This window comes from Phacochoerus africanus, chromosome 7 (genome assembly GCF_016906955.1).
Source record: "Phacochoerus africanus isolate WHEZ1 chromosome 7, ROS_Pafr_v1, whole genome shotgun sequence".
Classification (NCBI taxonomy): Eukaryota; Metazoa; Chordata; class Mammalia; order Artiodactyla; family Suidae; genus Phacochoerus; species Phacochoerus africanus.
This window is the reverse complement of record NC_062550.1, coordinates 85,956,247-85,975,691: the sequence shown is the minus strand read 5'-3', so window position 1 is coordinate 85,975,691 and position 19,445 is coordinate 85,956,247. Positions and strand designations below refer to the sequence as shown.

Genomic DNA, 19,445 nt, shown 5'->3' with positions numbered 1-19,445 from the left:
AAATTTCAATTTCAGGAATCTCTTCTTCACTACAAAATTTAAAATACAGATTTTTTTTCAGTCTGGGAAAATTCAAAAGGACAATTACTCTGTGTATGTTAACTATGTCTTTGTTGAAAACACAATGGTATACAGGCAACTACAGGACTATAAACAAGTTGTGATCCAAAAGCATGGTAGATCCAACTGTTTAGAACTTGCTACATATTCTTCCATTAAAACATTCATAAATCACAACTAACATTTATTGAACATTTACTGCTTGTCCAGAGCTGTGCTAAGTGCTTACATCATTCTCTTACTTAGTCTGAACAACTCTTAAAGGGTGAACCCCTCTATCTCCCATTTACTGACAAGGAAACTGATGCACGCAGAGATGAGACAATCGGTCCAGGGTCATATGGCTAGAAAGTGGCAGGGCAGAATCTGGACCCCAGCAAATAAACCATTTCTAAAATCTGCCTTAGCCTGAGCCTTAACCAGCATGAATTTCATCTCTTGCTAGACAGGTCCAGAGGCTAAAAGTAGTAATTATGAGGTAATATTAGTGACCTTAGTTATGGGACACAAACTAAAGCAGAGAAGAGGAAAGGGAGAAACTTTTCTTTTCCTGGTAAGAAAATCTAAGCATTGACTGAAATAATTTATAAGGCAATATTCTATATTTCTGAACACAAAACTAAAACAGATTAACCTTAACATTGCCCATTTTCTTTCCCCTTAGACTCTTTTGAGTATGATGGTAACAATAGTATTCTTTCACATACCTTTTTACTTTTTGGCTTTTTTTTTTTTATACTAATTTTTACAAGCTAAAAGAAGTAATTCTTGGTTATGTAAGCACCACTATTATTTTCAAAAACTTGGATTTTTTAAGGGTATTAAATAATCACTCAGAAGTAGCAGATAAATACTATTTATTTGGTAATTATCAGGCATTTTCTTCAGTTTTATGGACTTCATAAAATTCAGTGATAGTGATTTTTCTAGGAAAATAGTCAGGCTCTCTTCTCTCTTATCATGTAAACCATTTTGGTTTAAAATTACATACTCTTCACACCTTCACACCATGCACAAAAATAAACTCAAAATGACTTGAAGACTTAAACGTAAGATAAGACACCATCAAACTCTTAGAAGAGAACATAGGCAAAACATTCTCTGACATCAGCCTTACAAATGTTTTCTCAGGTCAGTCTCCCAAGACAAGGGAAATAAAAGCGAAAATAAACCAGTAGGACCTAATCAAATGGACAAGCTATTGCATAGCAAAGGAAACCATTAAAAAAAAAAAAGACAACTTTCAGAATGGGAGAAAATAGTTTCAAATGACGCAATTGACAAGGGCCTAATCTCTAAAATATACAAACAACTTAATACAGCTTAACAGCAAAAAAGCCAACAACCCAATTGAAAAATGGGCAAAAGACCTGAATAGACTGTTCTCCAAAGAAAATATACAGAGGGCCAGTAAGCACATGAAAAAATGCTCGACATCAATGATTATTAGAGAAATACAAATCAAAACTACCATGAGATACCACCTCACACCTGTCAGAATGGCCATCATTAATAAATCCACAAATAACAAATGCTGGAGAGGGTGTGGAGAAAAGGGAACCCTCCTGCACTGTTGGTGGGAATGTAAGCTGGTACAACCACTATGGAAAACAGTATGGAGGTATCTTAGAAATCTATACATAGAACTACCATATGACCCAGCAATTTCACTCTTGGGCATATATCTGGACAAAACTTTCCTTGAAAAAGACACATGCACCCGCATGTTCATTGCAGCACTATTAACAATAGCCAAGTCATGGAAATAACCTAAATGTCCATCGATAGATGAATGGATTCAGAAGATGTCGTATATATACACAATAAAGTACTATTCAGCCATAAAAAAGAACAAAATAATGCCATCTGTACCAACATGGGTGGAACCAGAGACTTTCATCCTGAGCGAAGTTAAGTCAGAAAGAGAAAGATAAATACCATATCACTTATATCTGGCATCTAATATACAGCACAAATGAACCTTTCCACAGAAAAGAAAAGTATGGACATGGAGAAGAGACTTGTGGTTGCCAAGGGGGAGGGGTAGAGAGGGGGATGGACTGGGAATTTGGGGCAAATAGATGCAGAATGTTGCCTTCGGGGTAGATAAGCAATAAGATCCTGCTGTACAGCACTGGGAAATATATCTAGTCACTTATGATGGAGCATGATAATGTGAGAAAAAGGAATATGTATATGCGTATGTGTGACTGGGTTACCATGCTGTACAGTAGAAAACTGACAGAACACTGTAAACCAGCTATAATTGCAAAAAATAAAAAAAAAATTTTAAATTACATACTCTTGGCTTCCAAACTGTTGTATACATAAGCCAATTGAATAACAATGTATTTTCTGATCAGTATTTATTTCTATATTACCTCAATTTTGCTCTTTGCTCAGCATAAACAGATCTAGGCTATTTCCTCTTATAGTCGTATGAGTCTATCTTACTACTAAGGCTAAGAAAAAAAAAGTACATGTTTACACTTTAAAAGAAAAAAGGACAATCTTTAGTTCTTGGGTGAGGCTTAATATGAACCCAAGGTTCTAAATAAAAGTACACTCTTTCCTTGAATGGCACATTTTCTTCTTCTTAATCATCTTAGACATTTCTTCCAAAATGAGGTTCCTTAACTTTTATGTAAACATAATTTTCAGAGCATGAGAATTCCTCTTTAACAAGGAGGTTGATTCCACTTATCATGTCTAGCTAAATGTAGTTGGAGCGGGTTTTCTAGTAGTAGTGCTGATAGGTTATAGCGAGTCACCCTACTCCAACCAGCGTCCCTTGTGACCAATGGCATGTACTCATGAGGTAATGGGGCAGAATTCAGGCTCCAGGCTGTGGTTGAAGAATAGCTTTTCTGTAAGACAATGTTAACTGTTACTGGAATTCTACCCTAAAACTTGGCACCACCTTGCAATTGAATGTTTCTCAACATTTACAGACAATGACATGCCTTCAAACTTGCTAAGTGAGGTATATCAAGGAAGTACTGGCAGCCCTGGGGGTTCTCCCTTTGGTAGTCAGCCATGGACTTCTTAAGGTGGTAATACCTAAATGGACTCTTAAAGAATTTCAAATTAGTCTGGCCAATAAGAGGGAAGGAAGTTCCATGGGGAGGAAAACAAAAGCTCAAAGACACCAGGAAAATGGAGTTCCTGTCATGGCTCAGTGGTTAATGAACCTGACTAGCATCCATGAAGACTCTGGTTCGATCCCTGGCCTCACTCAGTGGGTTAAGGATCTGGTGTTGTCGTGAGCTGTGGTGTAGGTCACAGACATGTCTCAGATCCCTGTTGCTATGACTCTGGTGTAGGCCGGCGGCTACAGCTCCAAATGGATCCCTAGCCTGGGAACTTCCATATGCCGCGGGTGTGGCCCTAAAAGACAAAAAGACAAAAAAGACCAAAAAAGACAAACAAACAGGAGTTCCCGTCGTGGCGCAGTGGTTAACGAATCCGACTAGGAACCATGAGGTTGCGGGTTCGATCCTTGCCCTTGCTCATTGGGTTAACGATCCGGCGTTGCACATGAGCTGTGGTGTAGGTTGCAGATGCGGCTTGGATCCCATGTTGCTGTGGCTCTGGCATGGGCTGGTGGCTACAGCTCCAATTCAACCCCTAGCATGGGAACCTCCATATGCCGCGAGAGCGGCCCAAGAAAATGGCAAAGACAAAAAAAAAAAAAGACAAACAAACAAGCAAACAAACAAAAAACCCACAAAAAAATAAAGACACTGGGAAAATGATACATTCAGAGAACTACAAATAGTTTGCTACAGCTGCAGGAGACAGGAATGTATGAATGAGTGGCAAGAAATGAAGCTAGAGTCCTAAAGATAAAAGCATTTATTTGCAATTCTAAGATGTTAGACTATATGCTAAAGGCAGTGGAGAGACACAGAAAGATTTGTATGTGTGAACAGACAAACTGTATGAACAGATGCATTAAGTTTTTAGTGACAGATTGAAAGAGAATAGGAAAACCAATCAGGAGCTATTGTAATAATTCAGGTGAGAAATGATGAGAGCTTGAACTAAACAGTAATGGCATGGAGGCATGCGGTCAGATTTGAGAGATATTAAAAATGAGAAAATCATAGTGACTCACATGGTAAGGGGTAGGGAGGAGGCCAGAATCAAGGGTGACTTTCAAGTTGCTAGTGTGTGTAGCTGGTTGAAGTAAAGGGTTATGAAGTAGGTTTAGGCTGGGCAGGGTATGAAATTAAGCCAGTAGGTGGTAAAGAGATTAGATATCCAGCATGTGTTGATGCTTACAGGGCTGCTAGTTTTCCATTTATTACATTTTCTATAGAGAGAAAAATCATCATTTTGAAGGTCATTTTAGCTCTCTGTTAGTATAGAAGGTCTACTGTATTTCTAAAAGCAAAAAAGAGGTCATGGTCAATGTTATATATTTATAACATTTATTCCAGTGAGTACCAAAAATATATTTATAACATATATTCCAGTGACTACCAAAATGGATTGGACCCATATGTTCAATTTACATTAAAGTATATGTCACAATCCATATGCTTTAAAAGTGTGTCAGAAACAATTTCCAGAACAAATGCCAAATATCCTAGAGATGCTTTAAATTACCAATCCAAACCATTGTACTTGAACTATTTGCTACTTTAATATACACTAAATGGAGATAAATATGGGAAATTTATTCTGCAGGCTTTTAAAAAATTCTTGTTTAATATTTTGAAAGATAAAATATGAGAAAAAGATTGTATGTATGAGAAAAATGCACACATTTTCTTGAAGGGCTAAGAGTCAAGAAAAATTCCAAAGTATACTGCTGGTACAGTATGAATGCCTGGATAGCTAACATAGCTAAACACACTGGGGTGAACTAAAACTCCAAAACTGGAAAGACTCTTTACAAGTGTCCAGATACTTACAAAACAGACTAGCTCTGAATAATCCATTAAGATATACTTTATCCAAGATGAGCTATGTAGCTAGATTTGCCTGGATGGAATAAATTACTGTCAAATTTCTAAGCCACAAATTTTCAGCATTTCTCAAAAAAATTTATAAATCACACAAAACAATATCTAGTTTCACAATAAACATTAATGTAGACTTAGAGTTTCCCTATTTACTTCCACATCTGGCTCAACTTAGATCATGGTAGAGTAAATTTCCCATACATCAAGGTCTTAAGTGAAAATCAGGTAGAGGGAGGAAGGGAGGAAAACAGTAGCATGGAAAGAAAAAGAACACTGCTTCTTGCGGACAGTACTACTGTGCGATAAAACTGTCATCAAATTACATCTGTTTTGCATATATAGATCCACCATTAATCCTCACTGAAACTGCTTCTAAATGTTTTAAGGCTGGTTTTAGTAGCACAACACAGATCATTTTTGAAACAGTAGAGGCACTATTTATGAAAGTAGCTTCTTTAATCACAAAACCTTGTATAGGAAAAATATAGACAGAGTTTGAACTATTTTTTACTATTATGACTGATAGATTCAGTATCTTGGCAGTAATATCATTATATTAGAAGAATACTTGGAGTTCCCATCGTGGTACAGCAGAAACAAATCCGACTAGGAACCATGAGGTTGCAGGTTCAATCCCTGGCCTCTCTTAGTGGATTAAGGATCTGTCATTGCTATGGCTGTGGCTGGCAGCTGTAGCTCCAACTGGATCCCTAGCCCGGGTGCCATGGGTGCAGCCCTAAAAACCAAAAAAAAAAAAAAAAGAATACTTACTCAAGAAGATCTGGGTCTAGTCCCTCTGAAATCATTTTGTTTCTTATTGCCATCACTGGAACACCCTAAGAAAGAACACAAGATGATAATTCAATTATTAAATATACCTCCTTAATAAAAACGAAGAGACCAATGGAACAGAATCCAGAGCCCAGATATAATCCCAAGCAACCAATATTTGACAAGGGAGCCAAGAATACTCAATGGAGAAAACAGTCTCTTCAATAAATCATACTGGGAAAAACTGGATATTCACATGTAAAATAAAACTTGACCCTCATTTTATACTACTCATAACCATGAAACCTAGAAAGAAAACTCCTTGACATGGGTCTCATAATGATATTGTAGAAATCATTACCTAAAGCACAAGTGACAAAATAGTGAGACACCACACTAAAAAGATGTGGGAGTTCCCACTGTGGTGCAGTGGAAACGAATCCAACCAGGAACCACAAGGTTGTGGGTTTGATCCTTGGCCTCACTCAGTGGGTTACGAATTTGGCATTGCTCTGAGCTGTGGGTGTAGGTCGCAGACAGGGCTTGGCTCCCACGTTGCTGTGGCTGTGGCTGTGGCCCATGGCTACAGCTCCAATTCGACCCCTGGCCTGGGAACCCCCATATGCTGTGGGTGCAGCCCTAAAAATAAATGAATAAAAAAATAAATAAACTGGAGTTCCCGTCGTGGCGCAGTGGTTAACGAATCCGACTAGGAACCATGAGGTTGCGGGTTCGGTCCCTGCCCTTGCTCAGTGGGTTAACGATCCAGCGTTGCCATGAGCTGTGGTGTAGGTTGCAGACGCGGCTCGGATCCCGCGTTGCTGTGGCTCTGGCGTAGGCTGGTGGCTGCAGCTCCGATTCGACCCCTAGCCTGGGAACCTCCATATGCCGCGGGAGCGGCCCGAGAAATAGCAACAACAACAACAACAACAACAAAAAAGACAAAAGACAAAAAATAAATAAATAAATAAATAAATAAATAAACTAAAAAGATGCATAGCAAAAGATACTATCAACGAAGTGAAAACCTATGAAATTGGAAAAGACAACCTATGAAATGGGAAAAAATATTTGCAAATCATATATCTGATAAGAGGTTAATATCCAAAATATAAAAAACATATATCTCCAGAGCAAAAAAGATGGGCAAAGAATCTGAATAGACATTTTTCCAAAGAAGACATGTGAATGGTCACCAGATACATCTAAAACTTCTCAACATCACTAGTCATTGGGGAAATGAAAATTAAAAGCACAATGAGATGTCAGCTCATGGCTGTTAGAATGGCCACGATCAAGAAAACAAGAGATAGGAGTTCTCTTGTGGTGCAGTGGGTTAGGGATCCGGTGTTGTCACTGCAGCAGCTCAGGTTGCTGCTGTGGCTTAGGTTCAATCCCTGGCCCAGCAACTGCCATATGCTGTGAGCATGGCCAAAAAAACCCCAAAACAAACAAAAAATAAGAGATAGCAAATGTTGGTGTGGATGTGGAGAAAAGGAAACACTTGTGCACTGTTTGTTAGAATGTAAGCTGGTACAGCCATTTTGGAAAAGACTACAGAGTTTCTTAAAAAATTAAAAATAGAACTACCATATGATCTAGCAGTTCCAGTTCTGAGAATCTTCCCCCCAAACCCCAAAAAACTAACTCAAAAAGATATCTGTACCCCCATGTTCATAGCAGCATTATTTACAATAGCCAAGACATGGAAACAATCTAAGTGTCGACTGATGAATGAATGGATAAAGAGTGTATATACACAATGGGAATATTATTCAGCCATAAAACAGGAATATCCTACCATTTGCAACAACGCAGATAGATCTTAGAGGCATTATACTGGGTTGAAATAAGTCAGACAGAGAAGGAAAAATACTGTATCTCACCTATATGTGGCATCTAAAAACAAAACAAAACAAAACAAAAAATCCCAAACTCACTGAAAAAGACATCATACTTGTGGTTACCAGAGATAGAGGATAGAGGAAGGAGGACTTGAAGGAAGAGGGTACAAACTTGAAGTTATACGGTAAGTAAGTACCAGGGATGTAACACGCAGCATGACGACTATAGGTAACACTGCTGTATGACGTATGGGAAAGTTAAGAGAGTAGATCCTAAGAGTTCTCATCACAAGGTAAATTGTTTTACTTTCTTTTTATTGTACCTGTATGAAATGATGGATGTTAAGTAAACCCACTGTGGTAGTCATTTCACAATATATGTAAATCAAACCATCATGCTATACAACTTAATCTTATACAGTGATGTATGTCAATTATTTCTCAATAAAACTGGAAAAAAATTTTAAAAATAGAAGCTGGAAAAAAGCCTCCTTTTAGATGGATCACTATTTAAAATAACTCATATTGCTTTCATATTAGTATGTGCATAGCACGTGAATAATCTAATAAGGTATATATTTTAACTGACTTAATGGAATCAGTACTATCCAATACCACAAAGCCCAAATTAAATCATTTGAGCCTATCCATTACTAATTCTGCTGGATAAAAGCCAGATATCATATTCTCACTCTTCTTATATCACCGAAAGAAAGAAAACATTGATAAGTCAAATGATTAAGGCCTTGGCTGGGACAGTGCCATGAATACTTAACAATATGAATAAATGTCTTTCAAATAAAGATTTCAGAGCTTTCTACTCTTAAGTAGAGCTGTGTTAATGTTCTTTTCATAAGCAAATGGTCCAATTTCATTTGGACACATTATGCACTAAGGTCAAAGAGAATTCAAGAACTCTTCTGGGATTATATTATATATCTTCTCTATACCAATACAAACACTATGTCATGATAATTCTAGAAGTGTATAAATCACAAAACATTGAGAATATGTGAATTTTAAAGTTCAGGGTAAGAATATCAAAACAGTAAGAATAAGATATGTCAGAAATAAATATAATTTTACTTGGAAAGGGGGCTGATTTGACGTATAAATAAACACTTCTTGAGAGCTGACTTATAAAGCTCTAAGGGGAGAAGATGCAATCAAGTCTCTTTGTCAACTCCTCCTCCTCCTCACACCACCCCAAGAGGTGAAGAAACACTAATGTGATGTGTTAAATTTAAGGACCTTGATTACATCAACAGTAAGTGGGGTCAAGGTGCTTTAAAAGACCATACACATGGTTGGAACCCTCTCCCTCATGTCTCTTCATCCCATGTGGCAAAAAGAGTAAGCTGAGCCAGGGTCCATGTAGGAAAAAGCTCAATCACTTCTCCATGCAGTTACATACTCTTCTCTTTGGCCCTCCCTTGTCACCTGCCAGTTGTGACATTCAGTTCTGAATTTAAGGTACAGGCAGAAGCCCTTCAGGAGCTCTGATGCTCCAGTCCAATTTCTTGGAGGCCTACCCTGAAATTTCCGGGCACTAACCCAGCTAAGTTTCCCCTGACTTCTTTTGCACTTGTCCCTTATGTGTTTTCTGATCTCAGGGGTCTTACAGGGTTAGTGGTACAATTTTGATATCACAATACCACACCTCAATGTTTAACATCACAATTGCAGCACAGTGCTTTATGCTGAGAAAATAGACACAACCAGCTCCTACTCTCAGAGAATACAAGTTTAATAGATGTGTTAAACAGATGATGACAATACAGTCATAAAACTGGTTAAGAGGCCTGTGAGGTTAGACCTGAGGAAAAGCAGACTGAGTGACGAACTAGCAAAGAATTCACTGAGCTGAGTTTTGAAGAGGGGATAGGCATTTATGTAAAAGGAAAAAAACACAAAGACTTAGAAATATATCTTCAAATTATGTATCATACATAAGCTTATCTCAAAAATATTTTTTAAGAAAATACACTTGGCCAGATATTTGCCTCCAAAATGCTGATTTTATCTTATATTTCATTTAATAAATCTGCATTGAGATCCAGACAAGTATATGTAAAAATGACAATCAAATGCAAGATTCAATATGCAGAGCCTTCAAAGTTAATGAGCATCTCTCTCGGAAAAGTTACAGACCTTGCTAAATTAAGTTCAGATTGTTATTAACTACAATCCTCATTTTTTTTTTTTGCCTTTTTAGGGCTGCACCCTCGGCATATGAAAGTCCCCAGGCTAGGGGTCTAATTGGAGCTGTAGCCGCTGGCCTACACCACAGCCACAGCAATGCCAGATCCAAGCTGCGTCTGTGACCTACACCACAGCTCACAGTAACACAGGGTCCTTGACCTGCCGAGCAAGGCCAGAGATGGAACCTGCAAACTCATGGTTCCTAGTCAGATTCGTTGCCGCTGCGCCACAATGGGAACTCCACAATTCTCACTTTTAAAATCAGAAAATATATTAAAAATTTAATCCTTACTTTAAAAAATGCCTAGAAAAGACAGATGTAGAGTCATAAAATGCCTTCTATAAGCACAATTTCTTATTTTGGCCATGGAGGAGAAAAGTCCAAGTTCTCTACAGCTTGCTAGGTTAAAGGACGTTGGGAAAGCAAAGGTTTTCTTTCAAATTCAAGTTACCAGGAAGACTCTTCTGAAAGAGGCAAGGCGGTCATTACAGACCCATCTATACATTCATCTTCACAACTGCATTGTTTTATATTTTAAATTAGTAAAATATAATCTATTCAGGCTCTAATAAAAATGGACACTTAAATGCATCCTAAAAACTGTATGGATGAAAATAAATACCACCATCATGGAATTCTCTTCAAAACCATACTCCTTGAGTTTCCAACAAACCTGACTGGTATCCATGAGGACACAGGTTCTATCCATGGCCTCGATCAGTGAGTTAAGAATCTGGCATTGCTGTGAGCTGTGGTGTGGGTCACAGATGTGGCTCAGATCCTGTGTTGCTGTGGCTGTGGTGTAGGATGGCAGCTGCAGCTCTGATTTGACCCCTAGCCTGGGAACTTCTATATGCCATGGGTGTGTCCCTAAAAAGACCATACAAACAAACAAACAAAAACATACCCCTGAAAGCAATACTATTCCATGGGGCAATCTTTAAGGTATTCTGAAAAGTGAAATATGGTAGGTTTGGAAGACAAAGAAAGTGGAAGATAAAACTTTGAACGTTTGGTTGGCTTACAATGTTTAAGGATTAATGAAAGACAGGGGAGAAAAAGCAGTTACTTGCTTGGGGGCATACAGTGTGAATACTCTTACATTTGGAACAAAATAAGCACAGGATTAAAACTTGCACTATTTTAAAAATACATTATCTGGGAGTTCCCATCGTGGCTCAGCGGAAACAAATCCAACTAGAAACCACGAGGTTGCGGGTTCAATCCCTGGCCTCACTCAGTGGGTTAAGGATTTGGTGTTGCCGTGAGCTGTGGTATAGGTGGTAGACGCAGCTCGGATCTCATGTTGCTGTGGCTGTGTGTAGGCCAGCAGCTGTAGCTCTGATTGGACCCCTAGCCTCCTGTGAACCTCCATATACCAAGGGTATGGCCCTAAAAAGAAAAAAAAAAAAATATATATACACACACACACACACACACAATCTGGAACTAAGACTTGAGAGAAAAATTTTAACATAAGATGTACTTTAAAATAACTTTGTAATAAAATTACAGATTATTATTAACTATAATCCTCATTTTTATAATAAAATTACAAAGCAGAAGAGAAAGCTGATCACTTGAACTACAAGGTTGGAAAATTTTACTTGAAAATTTAAATGCTGCTCAACTATTTGGTATAATAGGAAAAGTTAGGAGTTTGAAACATTTCATAAAAGAACACTGAGGTGTTTAGGAGAATGGGAAAAAGAGCAGTTAAGGTCACACTTCTTTAAAAAGACCTCTCAGTTTTTATTAACTATGGTTTGATGCTATAAGGTCTTTCTACAAACTCAACTATGTGATTTATTTATTATACTTTAGCATAATCCACAGGATATCATTGGAAAGGTTATATAAATAAGTTATAAAGCCTAGAAAACAGAAAGGAGAAGATTGAAAAAAAAATGTTTCCTAAAATACAGCAGAGAAACTGTGTATGGGGTTGGAGATGGGGAGGCAGTTGGGAAGAAAGAATTGGGGAACAGAGAAGGTGGTAGAATTAGATAAGTTTCCTATCTTAACATTTGCTTCATGGAATTGGTTACAGCATAAGAATAACAGAAGCCTGAATCTAGATGCTCCATAGTTTACCTTTAATTTCTTGTGGCTGGTTGCATCACAAGAATACAGACATTACCAAAATTTGGTGAGTCTTTAGTTATTTCTGTATATGAATATAGATAAAGGAAAATACATATAACTATAATATCTTACCCTATTAGAGACTTTACTATTATCATCACCTAATACGAATCTCATAAAGCTTGATACAAAAATCCTTTGGCCTGTTTCCAAAGGATGCATTACAAAGGGATTTGCTGCTATGTTTCCAGTGATGTTCCTTAGAAAATTTGTTTGGCTTTATTCTTCCTTAGAGGTTAAGAAACAGACTCTGGTTTGTTAAACATCAAAAAGAAGTGTTCAATTTCTGATCTCCAAGAGACAAAGCTACTGGTGGTCTAAAAAGGACATGAGAGACCTCAAAACTCAAGTCTACTGAACTGTGGGATTATTTTTGGCAAATGATAATGGCAGTTTGTCCAACATAAGTAATGAAGAAGAGAGAAGGCAGCCATAAGTTTGATGTTCCAAAAAATCATGTCTGTATTTGCGTCACTGGAGAAAGTGTGTAAAGAAGCCTCACTAATGAAATTATGATGGCAACACTAATGGTTAAATAGTAGTTTCTTCTATCGCAAAAATGTTGGAGGCTTATACGACTGCCAATATTTACATTTATTTGTTATTATGATAATGAAAGCCAAGATCCTAAATTTCCTTTTTTTTTTTTTTCTTTTTTAGGGCCACACCCACAGCACATGGAGGTTCTAGGCTAAGGGTCTAATCAGAGCTACAGCTGCCAGCCCACGCCACAGCCACAGCACCAGTAGATGCAAGCCGAGTCTGCGACCTACATCACAGTTCACGGCAATGCCGGATCCTTAACCCACTGATTGAAGCCAGGGATCGAACCCGCAACCTCATGCTTCCTAGGTGGATTCGCTTCCGCTGCACCATGACAGGAACTCCTACATCCTAAATTTCTTTATAAATCATGTTGAAATTCTCCTAAAGTTTTAGAAGAGGAAAAAAACCTTCTTATTCAATTTAATCAAAATAAATGACTTTCTCTCTCTCCCTCCTTTTTTTTTTTTTTTGCTTTTCAGGGCCAAACCCGCGGCATATGGAGGTTCGCAGGCTAAGGGTCTAATTGGAGCTGTAGCTGCCGGCCTACTCCACAGCCACAGCAACGCAGGATCCAAGCCTCGTCTTCGACCCTACACCACAGCTCAGGCAACACCAGATCCTTAACCCACTGAACAAGGCCAGGGATCGAACCTGCGTCCTCATGGCTGCTAGTCAGATTCATTAACCACTGAGCCACAGCAGGAACTCCAATGATTTTCTTTAAAAAACAAACAAACAAAAAAAACCAAACCTCCTTATATTTTCAAGTTTTCCTCTCAGTTTATGACCCTGAATCACAATTCAGCTGTGAAAGATGGAAAATATGAAGTTTTTTCCCTACTTAGGTAAACAATAAAGAAAAGATCTACTGGGGGGGGGGGGCTCTAATCAAGATGTCTGAGTAAAAGGGTGTGGCGTTCACCTCTTCCCACAAACACATCAAAAATACATCTACATGAGTTCCCGTCGTGGCTCCATGGTTAACAAATCCGACTAGGAACCATGAGGTTTCAGGTTTGATCCCTGGCCTTGCTCAGTGGGTTAAGGATCTGGTGTTGCCTGAGCTGTGGTATAGGTTGCAGATGAGGCTCAGATCCTGTGTTGCTGTGGCTGTGGGGTAGGCCAGTGGCTACAGCTCCAATTACACCCCTAGCCTGGGAACCTCCATATGCCACAGGAGCAGCCCAAGAAATGGCAAAAAGCCAAAAAAAAAAAAAAGAACATCTACACGTGGAACAATGTTCACAGAATACCTACTGAATTCTGGCAAAAGATCTCAGACATCTAAAAATGCAAGAAAGATCTCTACATAACTGAGTAGGATGAAAGGAAAAAATAAAAATAAAGATGAAGCAGGACTGGACTTTTGCCACCGGGAGGGAGCAATGAAACAGGCAAGGTTGCCACACTCTGGGAAGCCCCCTTACTGGCGGGGATCAGCTGAGCTAGAAAGGGGGGCTTCAGAGACTTGATGGTGAGTACAGCAACTGGTCTGCAGAACACAAACCTGCACAGATGGTCTGTGCCACCGCCCAGCACTCCCCAGCCTGAGATTTGCATCGCTGGTGTGTGCAGGGGCTGGGTAATACAACTCAGGCTTCAGAGTAGAGACCTGAGGAGAGGACTGGGGTTGGCTGCGTGGAGACAGTCTGAAGGTGCTGGAGTATAGGGGTGTGGGTGGAAAAAGCCCAGGCCCACAAAAGAAGTGAAGCACTCTTGTTTAGTGGTGCGCAAAGAGAGGAACAGGGCCCACCATGGCAGCCTCACTCTTGGCTTGCTCAGATGGGCATGGCTCTGCACTGAAATCCCATCGTTAAGGCACAAGAGCAAGGGAGAGGTGGGGTCCGCCACAGCGGCCTCCTTTTCTTTCTTTCTTTTTGTTTTTTTTTTTGCCACACCTGAAGCATGTGGAAGTTCCTGGTCCAGGGACTGAACCTATGCCATAGAAGCAACTTGAGCCACTGCAGTAACAATACTGGATACTTAACCTGCTGTACCACAAGGGAATTCCCATAGCAGTGTCTTTCCCGGTGCACTTTCAGTTAGCTTGGCGCCACCTCTTTGAGCCCTGGAGTGTGCAAGCACTATCAGGTAGCCCACATGTGGAGGCAGGGCTGAAATCAGAGTTGATTCCCAGGGACCATGTGACTTAGGAAGCAGGGCTGAAATCGGAGTCCTCTCTGCACAGCTGTGCAATCCATGGATTTATGCCACTGCCACTGGCAACTCACAGCCACTGCAACATTCAATAGACACCAGTGCTCCTGTGGCTACAACAGGTCTGCCCTTAGCAGCTGTGGGCTTTGTGGGCACATGCATAGAGGCTGGGCTGGGCCATGGTCTGGGCTGTTTCCACAGCGTCAGTGGCAGATCCAGTTGCATGACTATAGCAGTCCTGGTAACTGACTTCAGTGGATCTGTGCCTAGAGATCTGCACGGATGGCTTTGTGATAACAGCACTTGAGGGACACCAGGGCTGACTGGGGGCATTCCCGTGGTTGAGGTGGGGCTGAGGCCAGTGCCAACAGCAGTGTACTTTGTGAGGCCACACAATGGGTGACAGGTTAAACTGCAGAGCACACTCACCAGTGGACAGCTCAGGTGGAGAAATACTCAGTGGCTCCTCTCCCAGTGGGGATGCTCCAATCCCTACACGGCAGCTCAGAAACAGATCTGGGGGCTTCTACTCCAACATTAGCATATCCTAACTCTAACAGGATAGTGACAACCACAAAGCAAAGAGGAGGGGCCACTCAATATCCATTTCAGACTCTGGTCACCTTAACACCAGTCACATCTCCTATCAAGAGGATAATGGCCAGCACACACCGAGGAAAGAGGCAGCAAGCATACATACCGAAAACAGCCCTCACACGAAAAATACTAGACCTACTTCAGGCCACACAAGGATGCTCCCACATTTAAAAAGCCCTTCAAGACCAAAGTAGATAATTATTTCTCCTAAAATCATAGAATTAGAGAAATATAAGTAAAATGAAGAAGTAGAGGAACCACTCCTAATTAAAAGATCAAAAGAATTCTGAAAGAACAATGAAATAGACCTCTCCAGTCTAAAAGATACCAAGTTCAAAAAGGAGATAATGAGGCGTTCCCGTCATGGCACAGTGGTTAACGAATCCGACTAGGAACCATGAGGTTGCGGGTTCGGTCCCTGCCCTTGCTCAGTGGGTTAACGATCCGGCGTTGCCGTGAGCTGTGGTGTAGGTTGCAGACGCGGCTCGGATCCTGAGTTGCTGTGGCTCTGGCGTAGGCCGGTGGCTACAGCTCCGATTCGACCCCTAGCCTGGGAACCTCCATATGCCGCGGGAGCGGCCCAAGAAATAACAACAACAACAACAACAACAACAACAACAAAAAAGACAAAAAAAAAAAAGAATTCTAAACCCAGAGTTCCCGTCATGGCACAGCGGAAAGGAATCCAACTAGGAACCATGAGGCTGTGGGTTCAATCCCTGGCCTTGCTCAGTGGGTTAAGGATCCAGTGTTGCCGTGAAATGTGGTGTAGGTTGCAGACACGGCTTGGATCTGATGTTGTGGCTGTGGTGTGGGCCAGCAGCTGTAGCTCTGACTGGACCCCTAGCCTGGGAAACTCCACATGCCATGGGTACAGCCCTGTAAAGCAAAAAAAAAAAAAAATCTAAATTCTCTGAAAGTTCACTGTTCAAAATACACATATTTTGTCTAGAGACTATAAGCACCATAAATAAAGTTATTGTTAAACAACTAGTTCCTATATACAAAATATTCTGAACTGTATGATTATGGCAAAGGTGGTATTAGTGAAGAATATATGAGGAATAGATAGGCATTAAGGCAGGTGCATATAACATCACCGAACAGCTACTAACCACTTACTATCTAACTTAGTAGTGTCTGCATACTACATGTTCCCTCTACTATTTTAAGGAAAATAAGAAAACAGGAAAAGCAAGAAATTTAAAACCTGAATTAAGCAATATTACTGTTTACTGCTAACAAAAATATATAAGAAAATAAAATAGCAAGGAATACACAAAAGGGCAAATACATCATTTAAAAGCAGTACTTTTTTTTTTTTTTTTCTTTTTTAGGGCTGCACCTGCTGCATATGGAGGTTCCCCAGCTAGAGGTCTAACGGGAGCTACAGCTGCCAGCCTACAGCACAGTCACAGCAACGCGAGATCCGAGCCACATCTGCGACCCACACCACAGCTCACAGCAACGCTGGATCCTTAACCCACTGAGCAAGGCCAGGGATCAAACCCGCAATCTCTTGGTTCCTAGTCAGATTCGTTTCTGCTGCCTCACAATGGGAACTCCTAAAAGCAATACTTTTTTTTTTTGTCTTTTGTCTTTTTGTTGTTGTTGTTGTTGCTATTTCTTGGGCCGCTCCCATGGCATATGGAGGTTCCCAGGCTAGGGGTCGAATCGGAGCTGTAGCCCCTGGCCTAAGCCAGAGCCACAGCAACTCAGGATCCGAGCCGCGTCTGCAACCTACACCACAGCTCACGGCAACGCCGGATCCTTAACCCACTGAGCAAGGGCAGGGACCGAACCCGCAACCTCATGGTTCCTAGTCAGATTCATTAACCATTGCGCCACGACGGGAACTCCTAAAAGCACTACTTCTTAACCTTAAATGTGTACACAGTATGATTGGTTCTGAGTTCCTTAATTTTCAATTTCAAGGCACCTTGGGAAGCATTCAAAAGGCAGCCAAAATACTGAAAAATTTAATCTGGAAAACTGGCCTAATAATTCTTGACACATGGTTTCCTTTCACTGACTGTAGCAGAGAATAAGTAATTTTGGTAATTCTTTTTTCCAAAGACACAACAAAAAGTTACCTGTTTTTAGGTTTTCCAGATACTCAGGCCATGGCAAAGCATAGGTTGCTACCTGAGGGGCTCCCAACTGGCAGCTATTATGGTTTCCTGCCTTAGGGGAAATCTCTATCCAATTCTGCTTGCATCTGATGCAAGACAGAATGTAGAAGAAAGAGGTTAACTGTGGTCACCTGAATTCCACCTATTCCAACTTGAAGTTACCACTCTTATAGTTTACCATTCTTCTAAGCTTTGCGTCTCTCTTTGAGCTACTGTCAAATGGAACTGGCTGATCATTTAATTGATGGGAAGGATAAGATAGTTTCCCTTTTTGATTTTTGAAGTCAGCTAAACTACACGATTAATTAAACAAGCAAATATATTCACTTCTATCTTTTCTTCATCCACATTCATATGTTTGGGAAAACAATCACTGTACATGCAACTTTTATCTTCAACGAACAGTGATGCCAAAATGCCAGAGCAAACTGTCTACCCCCAAACTTTTAGGTTAAAAGACAAAACAAAAACAAAAAACTGACCTTGATACTGATTACTAAACCTAGGCTATCATAAAGGAAACAAAACATATATTAATATTGTATACCTAGAGAATTAAGAAAATAAAAAGAAATAGCATTCAGTTATTAAACCACAACTAAATCTGTACCAGTGCTTTCCACAGCTTTGACCGCATGTGAACCAGCAGCTCTACCTTTTGACTACACTGCCAACCAGTGATGAGGAACTTATCCTGGAACTCTCTAGGCCATGGGAAGTCACATGGGAGGCATATGCCAAATAAGGTTTTCAAGTCCTGTTGTGGCGCAGTGGTTAACGAATCCGACTAGGAACCATGAGGTTGTGGGTTCGGTCCCTGCCCTTGCTCAGTGGGTTAAGGATCCGGCGTTGCCGTGAGCTGTGGTGTAGGTTGCAGACGCGGCTCGGATCCCACGTTGCTGTGGCTCTGGCATAGGCTGGGGGCTACAGCTCCGATTCGACCCCTAGCCTGGGAACCTCCATATGCCATGGGAGCGGCCCAAAGAAATAGCAAAAAGACAAAAAAATAAAAATAAAATAAAAAAATAAAGTTCTTATCTCGTTTTAAAAAGCTACACCTTATCTAAAGAGCACCCTACTTCATGCTTGATTAGTTTCTCCGGGTTCAAATTGTATAATTTCTTGATGAACATCTTTAATAATCAGTTAGATTCTTCATCCTTAGGTAATGGAAGTCACATTTTCCCAAGCCAACATCCACTGCTGGCAACAGTTGCATCAGAACCACCAGAACCAAGGAGATTATTCAATTCACATTTTAAACCAGCCAAACAAAATAGATCTTTAAAAAAAACTAAGTGTCCGAAGAGACTTGTTTTGGCAAATATGGTTTCAAAAATACAAGTCATTAGCTTCTTGGTGTGGAAGTCGGATTTTCCCAATGTATAATTTATTACTGGCAAAGGATTCACCAAGCTCTGCCAGTAAAAAGGGGAGAACTGTTGGAAAAGAGATCTATGCACACAATTCCAGTTAAGTTATAAAAGCAATATGTAATTTAGTAAAGACTTGTGCTGCACTATTATGACAACAAACATTAAATCGGAATCAATTATCTGCCACATTTGGAACACAAGAGTATTACTCACTGAAAATCTCGTGTAAAGCTTACTTAAAAAGGAAAAAAAAAAATCAGAAAATGCCAGCAGGTGTTCCAGGAACATTCATTAACAATGAGATCAAAATTTGGGGATTAATTAATAGATCATAAGTTTAGAGAGAACATTAGAAAACATTTTATGTACGAGGGAACTGGGACCTTAAGAGGTGATAGGACCTGATTATGGTCACACAGGACTGCCTGAGAAAGTTAAGAAACTATAGCATGTTGTAGCCCAGAACTACAGAGAAAAGATCTGGGTGTACTCCAAGGCATTCACATTGTCTCACTGGGAAGTACAGCCTGGAACTATAATCCTTTTTGTATCTCACAGAGGGTGGTAATCCAGGAGTAACAAAAAAAAAAAGTAGGAGGCTAAAAAGCAAGGTGCTGCTTATTTCTCTGTGCATTATTAGTACT

The 19,445-nt window shown here is 40.1% G+C and overlaps 1 protein-coding gene across 2 annotated transcripts in view; it reads right to left on the bottom strand.

The window, feature by feature from the left end:
* WASHC3 (WASH complex subunit 3) overlaps positions 1-19,445 on the bottom strand; it is a 58,669-nt gene that overhangs the window by 8,895 nt on the left and 30,329 nt on the right. For both annotated transcript variants that reach the window (XM_047788175.1, XM_047788174.1), the window contains exon 6: positions 5,802-5,866. In XM_047788175.1, the coding sequence (XP_047644131.1) occupies positions 5,802-5,866 (65 nt within the window). The remainder of the gene's footprint in view (positions 1-5,801; positions 5,867-19,445) is intronic.